A 20,768-nucleotide genomic window follows, 5' to 3' on the forward strand; every position below is an offset into this window, starting at 1 on the left:
AGCACATAAAGCAGGCACATAAGGCATCACTCCTAGATCCTTAGTCCTATTCTAGCATGCTATTCTACGGAAACTGATAAACATAAATAACTTGTATGGGTACATTGGGGAATACTTACTCGAGCTTGGCCGGTTGCGCACATCACACACATTATTCTTTCTTAAAACCCTTTTTGAAAACATTTTCTCTTTCCAAAATCTTTTAATCCTTCGATTTGAGTTCGAGCACCCCCGAAGGTGTGTCCGAATCCCTCAAACCAGGGCTCTGATACCAACTTGTAACATCCCAAAAATGCAGGACAAAAATTTCGTTTTTAAAAACATTACTTTTAGAAAATGTTAATAGATAAAATATTGTTTGACCAAACTACATCACATCATAAACCATGTTCAAAAGACAAGTCATACAACCAATCGAAACATCAGAGTATAAATCCCAAGGGCATCTAGTAAATGCGGAAACCAATGTGTATGCATGATGTGCCGCTACCGAGCCAGCTCCTTCCCCTTCGATGAAGAGGTACCTGAAACCAAAACTGTAAACTGTAAGCACAAAGCTTAGTGAGTTCCCCCATCATACCACATACCATACAACACATAACATACATACTGCCAGGCTATTCTGGGGTGCCTGACTACCCGGTACGGCCATTCTGGGGTGCCGACTACCCGTGCGGCCATTCTGGGGTGCCGTCCTACCCGTGTCAAGCCATTCTGGGGTGCTGACCTACCCATGTCAAGCCATTATGGGGTGCTGACCTACCCGTCGGTCCTTACAACCGAACTTGGGGACTGGTCCCCTCCTACTACCTTTATCGCATATAACATAACAAGACAGCATGCAAACATATCATAACATACTGTCAGACGTATCTGGGGTGTCTGACTACCCTTCGGTCCTAACAACCGAACTCTACTACTATCACATATAACATATCATGCTAGCATATAACATATCAGGTAGTAGCAAACCTAGATGATATCACAAAGATAATCATCTATCATACGTCTCTTACTGGTGGGCCGACATTGTGGCCTTAGACCCACCGCTACTGGAAGGTAACTCACCTCGGAGTAGCTGCTGATCTTCGTGGGAATAGTCTGACAGCTGCTGCTGCTGTTCCGAAAATCCTCCGGCTGCATTCCCACCAAACACTTAGTCAAAAACTGCTAACTGACCCTTGGGCAAAATGGCCATTTTACCCATGATCATTCTCTAAGTCAAAGTCAGAGTCAACTTCCAGTTGACCCGACTCGCCGAGTTGGCTCGCCAACTCGCCGAGTCCATGTCCAAACGACTATCCTGAATTATGTTTCTACTCGTCGAGTTAGGCATCGACTCGACGAGTTCTCCTTCCAAACTGATGTTCAAGTCCTTCATCCTACTCGCCGAGTTGTATGAACAACTCGCCGAGTTCATCTTCATCCGAAGAACAAGTTATACTGTGACTCGCCGAGTTGTACGAACAACTCGCCGAGTCTGATCTTGATCTAAGGAGATTGCCTTGAACTCACCGAGTCTGGGCATTGACTCGCCGAGTTCCACTATGGGTGAGTTTTAGCTTCCAACTCACCGAGTCCCTCTTGGACTCACCACGCGACTCGACATAGCAAAAAGGAGACAAACCCGGAGACTCGCGACTGGACTCGCCGAGTCAGATGAGCGACTCGCCGAGTCTGCTCCACGCAAGAGCTAAAAATGCGATTTTGCTCGAATCCAATCCATGTCATTCGTAGATCTGGGCTCCTAGAGCATGAATAACACGTAAAGTTTCCAACTTTACGTGTAAATATCCATGTATGGGATTTTTAGGGTTCAATATGCACCAAAAGAGTAAATCCAAGGTTTATATGCAATATGGGCTCATATAGGTAGTGGATCTGAGCTCCTGGAGCTCAACTATGCTTGGATCTAGAGACCAATCAACTTATTTCGAATTATCATGCACCTACAAGGTTGGAAATGAGCCAAGAATGTCTTAAATGAAGCCTTAAGCATAGAAACATGGGGAAAATGGGATATACCTCAAAGAAACTGCTGAGAGAACACAATGGTGCTTGGATGGCTTCCCTTCTTCTGGATCTACTTCCCTTCTTCTGCAAAACCTTCAAGAACACACAACAAAAGATTCAACTCTTCAAAGAACAAGCTTAAACGAGGGTTGGGAGCTCTAGGGGTGAATGGGGGCTGGCCTAGGGCGGAAAGGGGGGTTAAATAGGGTGCAAACCCCAGAAACTTAGGGTTTCATCCAACAACGGTGACTCGCCGAGTCCAGGATATGGACTCGCCGAGTCGCCAACTTAAACGCATCCCGGGGTCTCGTCCCTAGTCGGCGAGTCGGACCTATGACTCGCCGAGTCCAAGGCTTAAAAAGGAAAATACTCAATTAAGATTTACATACCAGAAACCAGGTGCTACAAATCTCCCCCACTTATTTTAGACTTCGTCCTCGAAGTCTACTGCTCAATCCTGGAACAGCTCGGGGTAATGCTCCATCATCTCATCCACCGGCTTCCAAGTCCACTCCGAACCCTTGCGGTGTTGTCATTGCACCATCACTAACTCCACCCTTTTGTTTCTCAAATCCTTCGACTTCCTGTCGAGGATTGCAACTGGGCGCTCAATGTAATTCAGGTTGTCGTCAACCTGAATATCCTCCAACGACACTACTGCTGAATCATCCACTAAGCACTTCCGCAGCTGAGAGACATGGAAAGTGCTGTGGATCTAGCTGAGCTCGTCCGGCAAATCCAACCTATACGTCACCTTGCCCACCCGGGCTACAACCCTGAACGGTCCAATAAATCTCGGGCCCCATTTTCCCCGCTTCCTGAATCGAATGACGCCTTTCCAAAGCGACACCTTCAGGAGAACCATATCCCCGACTTGGAACTCCAAGTCGGATCGACGCTTGTCGGCGTAACTTTTCTGCCGACTCTGAGCAGTCTGAAGCCTGCTCCGAACCTGCTGGATCCTCTCGGTCGTCTCGAGCACCACCTCGATGCTCCCTATGACTCTCTGGCCAACTTCACCCCAGCATATCAGGGTCCTGCACCTCCGTCCGTACAACATCTCGAATGGGGGACGGTCGATACTCGCGTGGTAGTTGTTGTTGTATGAGAACTCGGCCAAGGGAAGGTAGGTATCCCAGCTACCACCGAAATCTAACACACATGCCCACAATATATCCTCCAAAGTCTGGATGGTCCGCTCACTCTGACCATATGTCTGCGGGTGAAAGGCGGTGTTAAAATGCAAACGAGTGCCCAACTCATCGTGAAACTTCTTCCAAAATCTAGAAGTGAATCGCACATGCCGGTCTGATATCACTGACACCGGCACCCCGTGCCGCGCTACTATCTCCCTGATGTAGATATCGGCCAACTTCTCGGCCGAGATGCTCTCCTGGATCGGAATAAAATGGGCGTTCTTGGTCAATCGATCCACGATGACCCAAATCGAATCTACTCCGCGCGTAGTCCTGGGAAGCTTTGTGATAAAATACATCGTGATGTCTTCCCATTTCCACAACGGAATGTCCAACGGCTGCATCTTCCCATGCGGTCTCTGATGTTCAGCCTTGACCTTCCTGCAGGTCAAGCACCGCTCGACGTACCATGCCACATCCCGTTTCATGCAGGGCCACCAATAATCTAGACGAAGATCCCTATACATCTTCGTCGCCCCGGGATGAATAGAGAATCGGGACTTGTGCGCCTCCTCCATCAAGATCTGACGCACGCCTCCATGATACGGCACCCACACCCTGCGGTGTAGTGTCAATAGTCCTCGACTATCATAATCGAAGGAGGAAACCTGACCCACCACACGCTCGCTCTTCCGATGTTCCTCCTTGATAGCCTCCTGTTGAGCCTCTCGAATCTGCTCCAACAAGGGAGTCACCACAGTCATCCTCGTGCAAATATCCCAGATCGGTGTCGCGTTGCGGCTAAGCGCATCGGCCACCACGTTGGCCTTTCCCGGGTGGTAAAGGATCTCACAATCATAATCCTTCACCACGTCCAACCACCAACGCTGCCTCATGTTCAGATTCGGCTGGTCCATGAGGTACCTCAAACTCTTGTGGTCCGTGTAAATGGTACACCGAACCCCGTAGAGGTAATGCTGCCAAATCTTGAGGGCGAAAACCACCGCCCCCAACTCCAAATCATGCGTCGGGTAGTTCGCCTCGCGAGGCTTAAGCTGCCTCGAAGCGTAGGCAATGACATGCCCCCTCTGCATCAATACCGCGCCCAACCCTGAAATAGACGCGTCACAATAAACCACAAAATCCTCTACGCCCTCTGGCAGGGCTAAGATCGGCGCCTCGCACAATCTCTGTCTCAGTGTCTCAAATGTTGCCTGCTGCTCGAGTCCCCACCGAAAGACCACGATTTTCTTCGTCAACCGAGTCAGGGGTACAGATATCTTGGAGAAATCCTGAATGAACCTCCGATAATAGCCTGCCAATCCTAGGAAACTCCGAATCTCAAATGGAGACTTCGAAACCTCCCATCTCATCACGGCCTCGACCTTGGCCGGATCGACCAGAATCCCATTCTGGTTGATAAGGTGTCCGAGAAATTGCACCTCGCGCAACCAAAACTCACACTTGGAGAACTTGGCATACAAGCTCTCCCTCCTCAGGGTCTCCAACACCTCTCTCAGATGCTCCTCATGCTCCTCCTGCGTCTTTGAATAAACCAAGATGTCATCGATAAAGACTATCACAGACCGATCCAACATTGGTCTGCATACGCGGTTCATGAGGTCCATGAACGCGGCAGGAGCATTGGTGAGCCCAAACGGCATCACCACGAACTCATAGTGTCATAGCGCGTCCGAAACGCGGTCTTCTGCGTATCCTCTTCCCTGACCCTCATCTGATGATAACCCGAACGCAAATCAATCGTGGAGAACCAAGATGCTCCCTGGAGCTGATCAAAGAGATCATCAATCCTCGGGAGTGGGTAACAGTTCTTCACCGTTACCTTATTCAACTCCCGATAATCTATACACATCCGGTGCGACCCATCCTTCTTCTTCACAAAAAGAATCGGGGCTCCCCAGGGTGAACTGCTCGGTCTAATGAATCCCTTGTCTAGCAGCTCCTGCAGCTGCGTAGACAACTCCTGCATCTCGGGAGGAGCCAGCCGATATGGTGCCTTGGCTATCGGTACCGCACCAGGAACGAGGTCAATCCTGAACTCCACCTGTCGCTCCGGAGGTATCCCAGGGAGCTCCTCTGGGAAAACATCTGCGGAATCTCGCACCACTGGAACCTCGCTCACGGTCGCATTACCCGCCTCCCGCATCATGTACGCGACATATCCTGCGCATCACTGCTGAAGGTAACGTCTAGCCCTCGCTGCTGAACATACAGCGGGTCCGCGCTGTGGCATCTTGCCATGGATCACTAACTCTCCCCCACCTGGGGTCCTGACTCACACTAGCTGCTGCGTGCAATCTATCACCGCCCCATTAGGGCTCAACCAGTCCATGCCTATAATCACCTTGTTCCCACGCAACTGAATGGGAACCAAGTCCACCAGGTAACGCTCCTCGAACAAACACAACACGCAATCCCTAAATACCATCGATGCTCGCACCGATCGATCATCAGCAATCTCTACTTCCAAAGGGCAATCCAACATGCCCGAAGACTCGGGGAACTTCTTGCTAAGTGCAAGGGAAACAAACGATCGGGATGAACCCGAGTCGAACAACACCTGGATTGGGATACCGTTCACATGGAACGATCCAAACACATATACATATACCGGGCACATATCAATATCATAACATAATATATAAATAAACGAGAGGGAAAAGAATCATACCCGTCACCACATCGGGTATTGCGCGTGCCTCCTCGGTGGTCAGCTGGAATGCTCGACTCCTCACCACTGGAGCCTCTGTCGTGCCCTGTCGGCCATCTGTGATCCGCAGGGTTGCTGGAGCTGGCGCCTTTACCTGCGCTGAACCTGTCAACTGGGGGCAATTGGCCTTCTTGTGGCCCCTCTGGTTGCAGTGGAAACACAGCAACTCCTATGTCTGAATAACTGCTGTCGGAGCAGTGCAATCCCTGCTAAAGTGCCCAGACTTGCCGCACTTGTAGCATCCCGATGATCCCATCCTGCACGCCCCCTCGTGCAGACTGCCGCATTTCCTGCAGCGGCTCGGTCCTGGCTGGCCTTTCGGCCTCTCGTCTGATCCCTTGGGCTTCTTCCCCGAAGCCCCTCCTGTCTGACCCTCCTCAGACTTCCGTTTCCGGATGTGCTCCAAATCTATCTCCCTCTCCCTCGCCCTGGAAATCATGGAGTCCAGGGTGGGGCAAGCTGAAAAACTGACGTGCTCCCGGATATCAGCCCGTAGCATGTCATGGTAGCGGGTACTCCTCAGATCCTCATCTCCTACGTACTGGGGCACCAGCAATGCCCTCTCCCGGAACTTGGCGGTGATCTCCGCCACAGTCTATGTCGTTTGCCTCATATCCAAAAACTCCCTGGACAGCTGCTGAAGCTCGACAACCGGCGCAAACTCTGCCCTGAACCTGGTCACAAAGTCTGACCAGGTCATAGCCTCAATAGCTGAGGCTCCCAAAGAATCACCCACTGACTCCCACCAATCTCGAGCCTGATCTCGTAAACACCCTGCTGTATACCTCACCTTCGACCCCTCAGGGCAGAATCTAGTCAACTGCGCAGACTCGATGTCTGCAATCCACCGCCTGGCAACAATGGGGTCCTTCACCCCGTGGAAATCCGGCGCACCGCTGCCCCTGAAGTCCTTAAAGGACAGCGTGCGAGATCCCGACTGGCCAGATGCCATGTCGCTCCTGAACGCCCTGAGGCGATCCTCCATCATCTCGATGATCCCTTCCTTGATCGACCCGAAGATAATGGGGGTCGACTCCAGGATATCTCTAGTGATCTCTGACGCGATGAACTCGCATAGCTTCTCATCTACTGGCTCGGAACCTGATCCGGATCCCGATCCCTCTCCTGAACTGCCAACTGTTGGTCTCGGGCGTAGTACCACCATTCTGAAATACAAAGAAATAACAACTATTAGCGATACTGATACCCCTGGAGGGATCCCACCCACTACTAGTTCTCTAATCTTATCTTAGCCTTCCTCGGTTGGGGTACGGATCCTCTGCTTTTAGTAGTACGGGCCCATACTACCTTCCACATCTATCCATACCTTCCCCAAGGACTGCCTCGACTCGACCAAGTCCCTTCCCCTACTGCTGATCACCGCTACTCATTATCCTAGGCTTACCCTAGGAAACCTCTAACTCCACCCAACCCAGCCCTTAGCTGCTGAAGGCCTCTTGGTGATGCCAATTAACTATTACCTGAATACAATCACATGCGCTGAGGCTCGAATAATCCTTCGAGTAAAGGACTCATCTCTACAACGATTAAGACTCAAACAAGAGCTACGCAATAGAGTCAAATCCAACACTCTGAGATTATTCAACCCTGATCACATGTGACTTCAACGTATTCACCTAACAGTTAAATCCCATCACTTCAAGGCCCACATAGCACAAAGCAAGCAACATTTGGACGTAAGAAAACGACCTCAAGCAACTCTGTCCTCGAAGAGAGAACTGAACTAGCATACAATGCTAAACTCGTACTATCAGGAATAACCTAAACAGGCTACCCAACTGCTGTCTACTTAGCTCTAGCATGCAGCTCTTTCATATACAGAAGCACATAAAGCAGGCACATAAGGCATCACTCCTAGATCCTTAGTCCTATTCTAGCATGCTATTCTACGGAAACTGATAAACATAAATAACTTGTATGGGTACATTGGGGAATACTTACTCGAGCTTGGCCGGTTGCGCACATCACACACATTATTCTTTCTTAAAACCCTTTTTGAAAACATTTTCTCTTTCCAAAATCTTTTAATCCTTCGATTTGAGTTCGAGCACCCCCGAAGGTGTGTCCGAATCCCTCAAACCAGGGCTCTGATACCAACTTGTAACATCCCAAAAATGCAGGACAAAAATTTCGTTTTTAAAAACATTACTTTTAGAAAATGTTAATAGATAAAATATTGTTTGACCAAACTACATCACATCATAAACCATGTTCAAAAGACAAGTCATACAACCAATCAAAACATCAGAGTATAAATCCCAAGGGCATCTAGTAAATGCGGAAACCAATGTGTATGCATGATGTGCCGCTACCGAGCCAGCTCCTTCCCCTTCGATGAAGAGGTACCTGAAACCAAAACTGTAAACTGTAAGCACAAAGCTTAGTGAGTTCCCCCATCATACCACATACCATACAACACATAACATACATACTGCCAGGCTATTCTGGGGTGCCTGACTACCCGGTACGGCCATTCTGGGGTGCCGACTACCCGTGCGGCCATTCTGGGGTGCCGTCCTACCCGTGTCAAGCCATTCTGGGGTGCTGACCTACCCATGTCAAGCCATTATGGGGTGCTGACCTACCCGTCGGTCCTTACAACCGAACTTGGGGACTGGTCCCCTCCTACTACCTTTATCGCATATAACATAACAAGACAGCATGCAAACATATCATAACATACTGTCAGACGTATCTGGGGTGTCTGACTACCCTTCGGTCCTAACAACCGAACTCTACTACTATCACATATAACATATCATGCTAGCATATAACATATCAGGTAGTAGCAAACCTAGATGATATCACAAAGATAATCATCTATCATACGTCTCTTACTGGTGGGCCGACATTGTGGCCTTAGACCCACCGCTACTGGAAGGTAACTCACCTCGGAGTAGCTGCTGATCTTCGTGGGAATAGTCTGACAGCTGCTGCTGCTGTTCCGAAAATCCTCCGGCTGCATTCCCACCAAACACTTAGTCAAAAACTGCTAACTGACCCTTGGGCAAAATGGCCATTTTACCCATGATCATTCTCTAAGTCAAAGTCAGAGTCAACTTCCAGTTGACCCGACTCGCCGAGTTGGCTCGCCAACTCGCCGAGTCCATGTCCAAATGACTATCCTGAATTATGTTTCTACTCGTCGAGTTAGGCATCGACTCGACGAGTTCTCCTTCCAAACTGATGTTCAAGTCCTTCATCCTACTCGCCGAGTTGTATGAACAACTCGCCGAGTTCATCTTCATCCGAAGAACAAGTTATACTGTGACTCGCCGAGTTGTACGAACAACTCGCCGAGTCTGATCTTGATCTAAGGAGATTGCCTTGAACTCACCGAGTCTGGGCATTGACTCGCCGAGTTCCACTATGGGTGAGTTTTAGCTTCCAACTCACCGAGTCCCTCTTGGACTCACCACGCGACTCGACATAGCAAAAAGGAGACAAACCCGGAGACTCGCGACTGGACTCGCCGAGTCAGATGAGCGGCTCGCCGAGTCTGCTCCATGCAAGAGCTAAAAATGCGATTTTGCTCGAATCCAATCCATGTCATTCGTAGATCTGGGCTCCTAGAGCATGAATAACACGTAAAGTTTCCAACTTTACGTGTAAATATCCATGTATGAGATTTTTAGGGTTCAATATGCACCAAAAGAGTAGATCCAAGGTTTATATGCAATATGGGCTCATAAAGGTAGTGGATCTGAGCTCCTGGAGCTCAACTATGCTTGGATCTAGAGACCAATCAACTTATTTCGAATTATCATGCACCTACAAGGTTGGAAATGAGCCAAGAATGTCTTAAATGAAGCCTTAAGCATAGAAACATGGGGAAAATGGGATATACCTCAAAGAAACTGCTGAGAGAACACAATGGTGCTTGGATGGCTTCCCTTCTTCTGGATCTACTTCCCTTCTTCTTCAAAACCTTCAAGAACACACAACAAAAGCTTCAACTCTTCAAAGAACAATCTTAAACGAGGGTTGGGAGCTCTAGGGGGTGAATGGGGGCTGACCAGGGGCGGAAAGGGGGGTTAAATAGGGTGCAAACCCCAAAAACTTAGGGTTTCATCCAACAGCGGTGACTCGTCGAGTCCAGTATATGGACTCGCCGAGTCGCCAACTTAAACGCGTCCCGGGGTCTCGTCCCTACTCGGCGAGTCGGACCTATGACTCGCCGAGTCCAAGGCTTAAAAAGGAAAATACTCAATTAAGATTTACATACCAGAAACCAGGTGCTACAGATTGAGTTGAAATGACTCGGGGGTGAAATAGACCTGAGAGTGAAATAGACTCGGTACAGCCTTAATCTGACATATGAGTTGAAATAGACTCAGAGGTGAAATAGACTCATGGGTAAAATAGACTCGTTATAGCCTTGAGCTGACGTATATGTATGGTATGCGGTATTTTAGGGAACTCACTAAGCTTTGTTTTTACGGTTTTTAGTTTATGTTTTAGGTATTTTCTGCTCGAAAGGGAAGAGATCTGGATGATCGCATCTCTCTCTCACACACACACACACCATGATTTCCGCTTTATTTGACTATGATTTATTTTTGGATGAATGTTGACATACTCTGATTTCACTTATTATTTATTTATAAACATGTTTGGTTGATAGTTTTATTAATACAAAAATGAAATTTTTGGTTATAAATTTTGGGACGTTACAATCATTGTCAAAAATTAAAAAGTTTGATTAAAAATATAAATTGGTGTAAACCATAGTGACCGAAACTATAATTTACTCTATTAAATAAATCTCCATGCTATTTAATTATATAAATTTATAGTCATATATTTCTATATTAATAAAAGAACAGTTATTAGTGTCACTTATCATTTTCTCATAATTTATGTTTTTTTTTTTTTTCAAATGCTCTATAAAAAAAGGACAATTGTCATTTTCTCATCATTTTTTTATTTTTTAAAAAGTATTGATGTTAATAATAAGTTAGACAATTATTTATTTGATCTCTAATTTTTAGGTGAAATTTAAATTCGTCTTAAATAGTTTTGGTTATGATTGTCGATAAAATTTAATTATTTTTGTAACCGTAGTTCCCACGATATATAAATTAGTTTAATTAAATATATTATAAGTTTAAATAAAAAAGTTTTGAAGTTAACTCAACACAATCTAATATTTTTACGTTTATTAGAAACTTTATCTATGTTAATTAACCCCGGCAATCCAATTACCAATTTAATAATTTATCACATCCGAGCATTTTGATATATATAATTAGGTACTAGTTGTGAGACTCATGTATTAAATGAGTTAAATTAAAAAAAAGGTAAATATAAATGTCAAAATATTTGAGAACTTTGAATTTATAAGAAAAAAATAATTAATTATTATAATTGAAATGTTTTTTATCTATTAAATTTAGACAAATAATCTCCCTATCTAATAAAAGAATAGTTTTATTCTCCTTTTGACATGTGTCATCTTATTAAGTCTCCTAATTAATGCATATTTTATTCTCATTTTGCTATGTGTCATCATATTATATTTCCTAATTAATACATGACATTTGAAAACCTATTAATTCTCCATTTCAAATTTCAAAATTTAAATTTCTCACTCTAATTATATTAAATTAATAACATTAGAATAAAAATTAAAATAAACTTAATACACATTATAAAGTGATATAATTTCACATATTTATTTAAATCAATGATTAAAATTTATATCACTAAAAAAATCTCTTAATTAATAATTTATTTAAAATAATTGATTAATAATTTTTAGTTTTATTTTAAAAGTTTAATTAATTGTATAACCGTGATTCCCACGGGTTATAAACTAGTTTAAATAAATAAACAAAAGAAACTAATGAGCTTTAACTTGAAAATTTTAAAATTAAAAGGTAAGTTCATTAATGAATTGATATCTATTTATTATTATATTTATTGCAACTATTATATTAAAATATTATGTGAAATTTAATAAAATAGAAAATTCATAAAATGACGTGTGAAAAAAAATTAATTCAAAATAACCACAAAAAGAGTTGACCAATTTAATATGAAAAAATTTATGTAAAGAAAACATTTAAATTTCAATTTTACCAGCATAAGTTTAAAGATTTTACAAAATATAAAAAATATATAGATTGCATAAAAAATATAAATAAAATTTCTACCATATTTAAATATATACATGAGAAATCAAGTAGAAAAAATTATCAGAGTGATATTTGAGGTAAAATAAATGAACAAAATACAAAAAAAAAAAAAAAAAAAAATCATACATGAGTTTAAATAATATAAAAAGAAAAACAAAATATAATTTCAACCAAAAATTACTAATGAGTTAGGTTACTTGGATAAAATTCTATGTATTGTAAATTGTACTATAAATATATGTTTTGTATTACTTTTATATATTAATATATATCGGGGACGGGTCCAGGGTCGGGGATTAGGGGTATCCCCATCCCCATCCCCTTCCCCACTTTTTTTATTCGGGGATTCTCCATTCCCGATCAACTTGGGAATTTCCCGGTCAAAATGGGTGCGGGTTTTAGATTCCCATCTGGGAGCTTTTTCCTATTTATTCTAATATTAATATTTATTTTAAAGTTATTCAAACTATTGGATAAGATAAACCTTGAACTTTGATGGGCCTTGGATACGGCCGGCCCGATCACGTATGAAACGGAAAGACAACACACGTAGACATATAAGTAAAACCCTCTACTTCTCCACAGTTTCGTCTTCTTCATAAAGACATAAACCCTAGTCAGTTTTAATCATCGAAACAGGGATCCATCCATAACGATGGAACCAACTCAAAATGATTTAGAACGACTCATGATCTTTGAACATGCTCGTATCACCGCAGAAGCTGCATACGCCAAGAACCCTAACGATGTCGATGTAAGTTTCTTCATTTCTAAATTCATTTATCAGTTGTTTCTATTTGATATGTTGTTTCTGTTATTAATCTTATAGTTTGCTTAATTACTTATATGTGTATAATTTATGTCGATACGTACGTTTCTCGATTACACCCTGTTCTCTGCTTTTAAAATTACGGGAAAAAAAGCTAAAAAGAATTAAGTTTTAGCTGTCTTGTCTTCTTATGTTGGAAGTAAAATGATATTTTTACCTTTTTGCTCATAGCCATCCGAACTTCAAAATTTACAGATATAAGATGAGTGATTCCCCAACACGACATGATTGTTTTTGTATTGTCGAATTCATGAAATCAATTCAATTGTTGGAATATTAGATCCGAGAAACAACAATATGACTTGTTGTAATGATAACAGAATTTGACAAAATGGGGTGGAGTGCTACTGGAATTATCCCAATTTGGAGACATCAACGAATCAAAGAAGATGATCAAAGGTACTGTATGCAGAATTTCACATGAACACAACAATAATCAATTTATCAATTACTAAGAATTTGATAAACAAATTCAGATGCTGTTTCAAAGCTGGATGAAGCTCTATCCATCAATCCTGCAAAACATGAGGCTCTATGGTGCTTAGGAAACGCTTACACCACTCAAGGATTTCTAACCCCTGATCATGATGAAGCTCAGATTCAATTCGATCTTGCAGCTGAATTCTTCCAAAAGGCAGTAGACGAGGTTTTTTTTTTTTTTTTTTTTTTTTAATCTTTCCCTTTGATTTTTTTCATAAACATATTCGATTAATCTCAGAAATATCAATTGGTTTTTAGATCTAATTTTGAATGTTTATGATCTCGCACTTGTTGTCTCAGTGTCCAGGAAACGAACATTATCTTCAATCGTTGGCAAACTCTTCTAAGGTATTTCTAAATACATTTTAGGAATTCTTTTATACTCTTTCGTTTCATTAATAATTTTTTATAATGTTTCCAGGCATCTGATCTGCACAACGAGATCCACAAACAAGGAGGATTTGGTCAATCTCAACAGTCTTTGGGTGGAGGATCTACATCTACTACTACTACTACTACATTTTCAAATTCAAAGGTTGTATCAAATTAACCCAAATAAATAATATCAAAGTGTTATTTTATTTTTGGCTAATGTTTTGATTGTTTTTATGTGTTGTAGAAATCCTCAAAGAAGAAGAGCAGTGATTTAAAGTATGATATATTTGGGTGGATATTCCTTGCAGTTGGGGTTGTTACATTGATTGGAATGGCCAAATCTAACGTGCCAAAATAAGATTTTTTTTTTTTTTTTTTTTTTTTTTTTTTTGGGTCCCATAGACACAAATGTTGTATCCTTTGCTCGATGTTAAATTCTTTTCAACTCCGTGTAATCATTAGTCCATTGAGATACAGTTTGGTGGTTTGTTCTATTACTGATAGCTTGTTCGAGAATTGTGTAGTGGATTAGTATTAGTTGCAATAGAAGGGCTTGTTTCAGTTGAATAATTTACTAACTTAGTTGAAGATGTTGTTTCGTTTGAGTGCTATACAAATTAGATTATTACATCTTGCTAATAATTTTGGTAAACCCAAAAATACTTTAAGCAATAATATTGGATAGCAAGTTGAATGTGCACAAGTTTATACTTGCTTAATTGTATTATAGTTGAAGTTATATAGTTCTCTAAATTCCACCTTTTTAATTTAGGTACATACACATAAAACATGATATTTTTGTATACTTTTTATTAGGCTTTGTTTGCATTAGAAATTTAGAATCATATATGAGCGAATCAAAATTTATCATTTTATGGGCTCGACTTCGAAATCCATGATAAACATAAGATAAGATAAAAGTAATATTTCAAACCAACTTCATAGTTGGCTTTAACCAATTTCTTGCAAAGTTTCGATTTAGGGTTTTAGGTTTAGTACCCACATTTGAGCAACTACATATAAAATAATAGTATTATTTTCTTGCAAAGTTTCGATTCTTTGTGACCAAGTCGCTCAAAGGGAAGATGGTGTGTTGTTTTCAAAAGTTTCACATCTATTTTTTACATTAAGAAAAAAATTTAAAACATATCCATATTGGAAAAATAATTGGACGCTTATAGAAAACTCTTGAAGTTTGAACATGACGTGTACTGTTTAATAGAAAACACTAGAAGTTTGAACATGACGTTTATATGTTTAATGGATGAGTAATCAAATAGATTTCTATTTTTTACTTCCAAGGCCTTCCGGAATCGTGATATGCGTGTCATCGGAGTAAACACCGCCCTAAGGATGACGCTGTCAATTTTATTGTGGTTGGCCGAAGTACGAACTATGTTCTTGACGGAGACAACGTCATTTGACCGTTTAAATAATAATATATATATTTTTTTAATCTTTACAAGCATTATAAATACCATATACCACTTTCATAAAATTCACTCTATTTACTAAATATTTTATACACACACAATTCAATTATAGAAATAATTCATAATCATCTTCGGATGAAGATGGTGTTTTTTTTTTCCAACGCATTCCTTCAAGTGACTACTACAATGTTCAATGGTGAAAGTTCCAATGCCCTCAAGAGAAGTAAAAGATATCTAAATAAGGATTGTGAAGTTGCAAACGAACATCTTGTACAAGATTATTTTGTCGATGATTTTTTGTACGATAATTATAAGATGGGTTATTGTCACTATGACCCAACTATCTTTCGTATATTGGTTTAAATGGTCCATTGAGATTATTTTTTTGCTTTTAAAGGGCTTATACTTGTCATTTTATGGTTTAAAAGGTCACATTTCTAGATTTGAAGGGTGCAACCGGTCACACCCATCCGACTATGACGTTTTTTTATTCCACCTCAATGCCAAGTAGATTAAATATGTCAGGTCATTGCCACGTGTTATGTCACTAAATGAAACTTATATCCGTTTAAACCCTCTCAACTGTCCCTTTCATTTATTATGCTACCATTTGCATTCGTATACTTTTTTCAAACCGTGATTGACACGAATCTGTTTCTTAAACTCTTCCTGAAATCGGCCAACATAATCAATCCTATGGTTGTCTACATGAAGATAGATCTCCATTTTGCTGGAATTTTTACGAGGTACCCCGCTATTTGTTACTCAGATGGTGCAGAACAAAGGTTCGATGATATCGATTTTGCTGGAATGGACAAGAACGAGTTTGTGGGGTTCATTCAAAGATTCGCTAATGAGGTATGCATCAATGTTTACTTTTGCATGCCCGATGTGGTGTTCCCTGATGGATTGAGGTTAATAGCTACTGATATAGAGTATATGGACTTCATCGAAGTAGGATATGCTTCTGGTAGTGTTATTAATGTATACATAGACCATCTTGGTGTTAATGTACATCAATGGATCCATGAGGAGCAAGGCGAAATATGCAGTTCATTAGATGAATTATCTGATAGAATTGAAGTTGGTGAAGAAGTGTAAGGTGGTATGGATATGGATGATGGAATTGAAAATTAAGGATTTTTTGGGTCATAGTTGGCAAGGTGTTACGGAGGATTTGCAAGGCACTAGGGAAGAGTTGCAAGATGGGGAAGGTGATGGCATTAACATTGAAGTTGAGAATGATCAAGGTGATATGGAGGATCTACAAGGTAGTAGGGAGGATTGGCAAGTTAAGGAAGAAGATGGCATTGACTTGGAAGTTGACAATGAAGCTGATGAATGTATTCCTATGAATAAGACAAAAGATGATGAGTTTTTGAGCAAACTGTGCCCAAAGGACCAAGTTACCCCTGACAGTCCTGCTCATGAAGAGCTATATGAGCATGTAGTCGATGATGAAGTAATATCTAATGAGCAAGCTATTTATAATGACAATGTTCATTGGAAAAAACAGAAGCCTGTATTAGGTATGAGATTTGTGAATCCTAAACAACCGAAACACATGCTGTGTAACTATGCTGTTGCAAATGGTTGTCAGTTATGCTACAAGAAAATGATAGCAGGAGACTTTTAGTGAAATGTTGTTCCAGTGCTTGCAAGTTTAGATTGTGGGCATCTTGGATGAGTGAAGAAAAATCTTTCCAAATCAAGAGTCTCATAAATGAGCATAAATGTGCAAGAAACTTCAAATTAGGTTCAGTTGTCAACTATGCTTGGATAGGTACCCATTACACCACCCAATTCTTACAGAAACAAAAAGTTAGTGTTAGGTTCCTTAGGGACGAGGTTAAAGAGAAATTTGGGATAGATGTAAGTATGGGACAGTGTAGAAGAGCTAAGAAGTATGCAATTGAGTTGATTGAGGGAACATTAGTGGATCACTATGCAAAGCTATGGTCATATGGTGAGGAGATAAGAAGATCAAATCCTGGATCAACAGTCAAAATGGATGTCAATGCTATGCCAGATGGTAAGACTTATTTTAGCAAGTTTTACATTTGTTTTGATGGCCTAAAGCAAGGGTGGAGAGGGAGTTGCAGAAGAATTATAAATTTGGATGGGTGTTTCTTAAAGGGTTTATGTTCAGGAGAGCTAATTGTTGCTGTAGGAAGGGATGCTAATAATCACATATTCCCAATTGCATGGGCAGTTGCACGTGTAGAAAACAAAGCAAATTGGAAATGGTTCTTGGAAAATCTAAAAGATGACCTTCATCTAGAGGATGGTTTTGGTATATCATTGATGTCGGATCAACACAAGGTATGTCATATACTTACAACTTTTATATATTTCACAATTAAGTTACAAGATGTTTAAAATATGACTATTATTATGTAGGGGTTGTTAGAGGCTATCAAGGAAGTGCTTCCTATTGCTGAACATAGGCAATGTGCAAGGCATATTGTAGCCAAATTTAGGAAAAGATTTAGTGGTGTACACTATGAGAACATGTTTTGGAAGGCAAGCAAAGCATCCACTGAGCCTTTATTCAATGCTGCCATGAAGGAGATTCAAGTACTTAATCCTGCAGCCTATTTATGGAAACAAACCCAAAATCTTGGAGTAGAGCATTCTTTCAAGAAGGAAAGATGTGTGATGCAGTGGAAAATGGATTGTCTGAGAGCTTTAACAGTGTCATCAGGGATGCAAGGAAAAAGCCATTCATCACCATGTTAGAGGAGATTAGATTATATGTTATGGAGATGCTGTACAATTTGAAGATGAAAGGTTGTTCATGGCCTGATTACAAACCCTGCCCATCAATAACACTCCTACTAAATAAATTGAAAAGAGATCAAATGTACTTTCTAATCTTTACACTTTTAATATAAGTGACATACTAACTAATAAGGTAGGTTTAATATGTATTGGAAGGTTTTACCAAGTGGTCTTAACCAATTTGAAACTAGAAACCTGGCAGAATCATATGTTGTTGACCTTGACAAGAAGACTTGTACTTGTAGAGTATGGCAACTTAATGGTTATGGTTGTGTGCACTCAGTAGCTACCATATCATATCTGAATAGAGATGTAGCCACTTATGTTGATCCAATGTTGTATGCTACCTTCTACAAGAACATTTACAAATACCAAATACATGGGATGAATGGCAACAACATGTGGCCAGTTACTGAGTTTATACCACCCTTACCACCATTGAAGAGAAGAATGCCAGTTAGACCAAAGGTAAATAGAAGAATAGATGCATCAGAAAAGCTTCCAAGGCACACTGTGTCTAAGGCAGGGAAAATAATCTTGTGTAGTGTGTGTAGAAAATCAGAGCATAACAAGGTTACTTGTCCCAAAGTTGAAAGGCCACATGTAGAAAGGTCAAGGGTGCAAAAGAGCAGGAAACTAAAGGTCAAGAAAAGGAAAACAAATGACAAGGGTAAAGATGGTGAAGGAAGTAGTGTACCAACTAGAGGTGGTGAAGGAAGGAGTGGACCAACTACAGGTGATGAAGGAAGGAGTGGACCAAAAATTGGTGGTAAAAGGAAAAAATCTGAGAGGATCATAAAAAAGAAACCTGCAAAGAAGGTTAAGACCAAGGATGGGAAAGGTGAAACTAGTGCAAACCCGGTAGACCTTAATGAGTAGGTATAATTTGATGGTTTCCTATGGGTATGTTTGACAATGGTTTTAAGTTGTACTTGTTTGTTTGATTTGACATTTACTTGTTTGTGTGAAGTTAGTATGTTTACGTTGACAATGGTTTGTCATATTATCATGCTTTGGTTGTTTAAGACTTTCAGATTCTTATTACTTTTCACCTAGCATGCAGTCAATTCCCATTATTTGTCATGTGCTATTCATGTGCTTAATGGACAAAAATGTCGTCCTTGTAAGTAAGGGTATTGGCACAAGACATTATACGTAATGACATTACGCAACCCAAGAACATTAACAGTTGCTTTTATTTGACTAGATTAAGGGTAATGACACAACAACACATCAATGAACCATCACATAACTACATAGTGTTCTTAATTCACCAATCCAAGTACATAACTTATAACTGATTAAAGTACATTTGATTACAACTTATAAATGATTAAACCCAAAAAACACCCAACTACAAAGTAAAAGCAGCTTCAACTTTAACACCTCTGCTTGCAGGTTTTTCTTCGACCTCAAGAGTACACTTAAAATTATGTCTTCATTGTTGCATTTTATTTCATCCACCCAAGAAATGAAACCTGATCGTGGTCCCTAAAACAAAAATTAAGGTAACATTAAAAAACCGATCGTCAAACTAGGGTTCTAAACATATGAATACAATTACCTGGTTTGGACATGCATAAAATGGTCTTCCAGGGTTATTGACAGTCTTCGATGTGCGAATTATTGCTGGACTTCCACACCCACACACAATCTTCATGTGCGAATTTTTGAATCTCAATCCACATTTGCTTTGAAAAAGAGAAAACAAAATGAAGGATCACCGTTGCTTTGAAAAAGAGAAAACAAAATGGTCTTCCAGGGTTATTTATAGCCGTTATAAGCATCAAATGACAAAAATACCCTCACCGTGCAACACACGTGGGGTACAACAACCCAACATATGTTATGATCCTTGTTCTTGCATGATCTTACAACCAAACTAAAAATGGTCAAATGTACTTGGATGCAAAACGCCTGAGAGCTACTCAGGTCCTTTTCCATTTAAAAACTTAACATACAAACAAAATGCCTGTCATTAACACAGGTCTTTTAACATGATCGTTAGATATGAAACACAAAAAAAAAAAAAAAAAAAAAACTAAGAACAGAAAATCCATAACTATCCTAGCTTCATAATGTACCCAAAACATCTTATCCAAGCTTCAAAAGGACTTTGACCCCAACCATCATCATCCCAAGCATTGCCACCATGACGCCGCCCATCACCACAACAATCGCTTTTAACTTCCTGTCATGATCTTCCAACTTGTGATGCAGACTGATGTGATCAACACGGCACACAATGAAATCTTTACCCACATGATCTTTAAGCGTCAGCATCTCGATCTGGTTGGCAGCAATCTTGTCTCCACAGTCGCAAAAAATCAAATGCAGGTTGTTGAGGTTGAGAAAATCTCCATAATTTATCGAGTCAAGTGAGGGAGGTGGTGGAGTCGACATTGACAGATTTTAGGGTGTTGGTCGGAATCCTGTTTGGCTTATTAGGGTAAAAAGGTATCAATTTCTGCTACCTTAAGCACCAAAGATTTGTGAAGCAGACTTTATGCCCCCACCACCGACTCTTCCTTGTCCTCTACGGGTTGTTGGAGGGTTGGTAGACATAATGGCTAATTAATGAAGGTTAGTTGGACGCTTAAGTGGAGGATGAGTACACGATTCCAGTTCAATGCTGAGTAAGCTGCTTAGTTGGCAAGTCAAAAAGTTCTTTTACCTTCGATTGTGGGTTAAAGTCTCATATTAACTGGTCATTTACAAGTATAAGCCCTTTAAAAGCAAAAAATAATCCCAACGGACTATTTAAACCAATATACGAAAGATAGTTGGGCCAGAGTGACAATACCCTTATGAGATCCTTTGAGTAGAAATTTA

General features: G+C 40.9%; 1 protein-coding gene across 1 annotated transcript; it reads left to right on the forward strand.

The window, feature by feature from the left end:
- Nucleotides 1–12,612: 12,612 nt before the first annotated feature.
- Nucleotides 12,613–14,292, forward strand: LOC145092053 (mitochondrial import receptor subunit TOM20-like). The gene is made up of 6 exons (XM_079029943.1): nucleotides 12,613–12,792; nucleotides 13,188–13,266; nucleotides 13,344–13,513; nucleotides 13,648–13,695; nucleotides 13,769–13,882; nucleotides 13,967–14,292. The coding sequence occupies exons 1-6, from the start codon at nucleotides 12,694–12,696 to the stop codon at nucleotides 14,078–14,080; spliced, it is 624 nt and encodes a 207-aa protein (XP_078886069.1). The 5' UTR covers nucleotides 12,613–12,693; the 3' UTR covers nucleotides 14,081–14,292.
- The last annotated feature ends 6,476 nt before the right edge of the window (nucleotides 14,293–20,768 follow it).

Source organism: Lactuca serriola, chromosome 3, assembly GCF_051521515.1.
Source record: "Lactuca serriola cultivar US96UC23 chromosome 3, Lser_US96UC23_V15, whole genome shotgun sequence".
Lineage (NCBI taxonomy): Eukaryota > Viridiplantae > Streptophyta > Magnoliopsida > Asterales > Asteraceae > Lactuca > Lactuca serriola.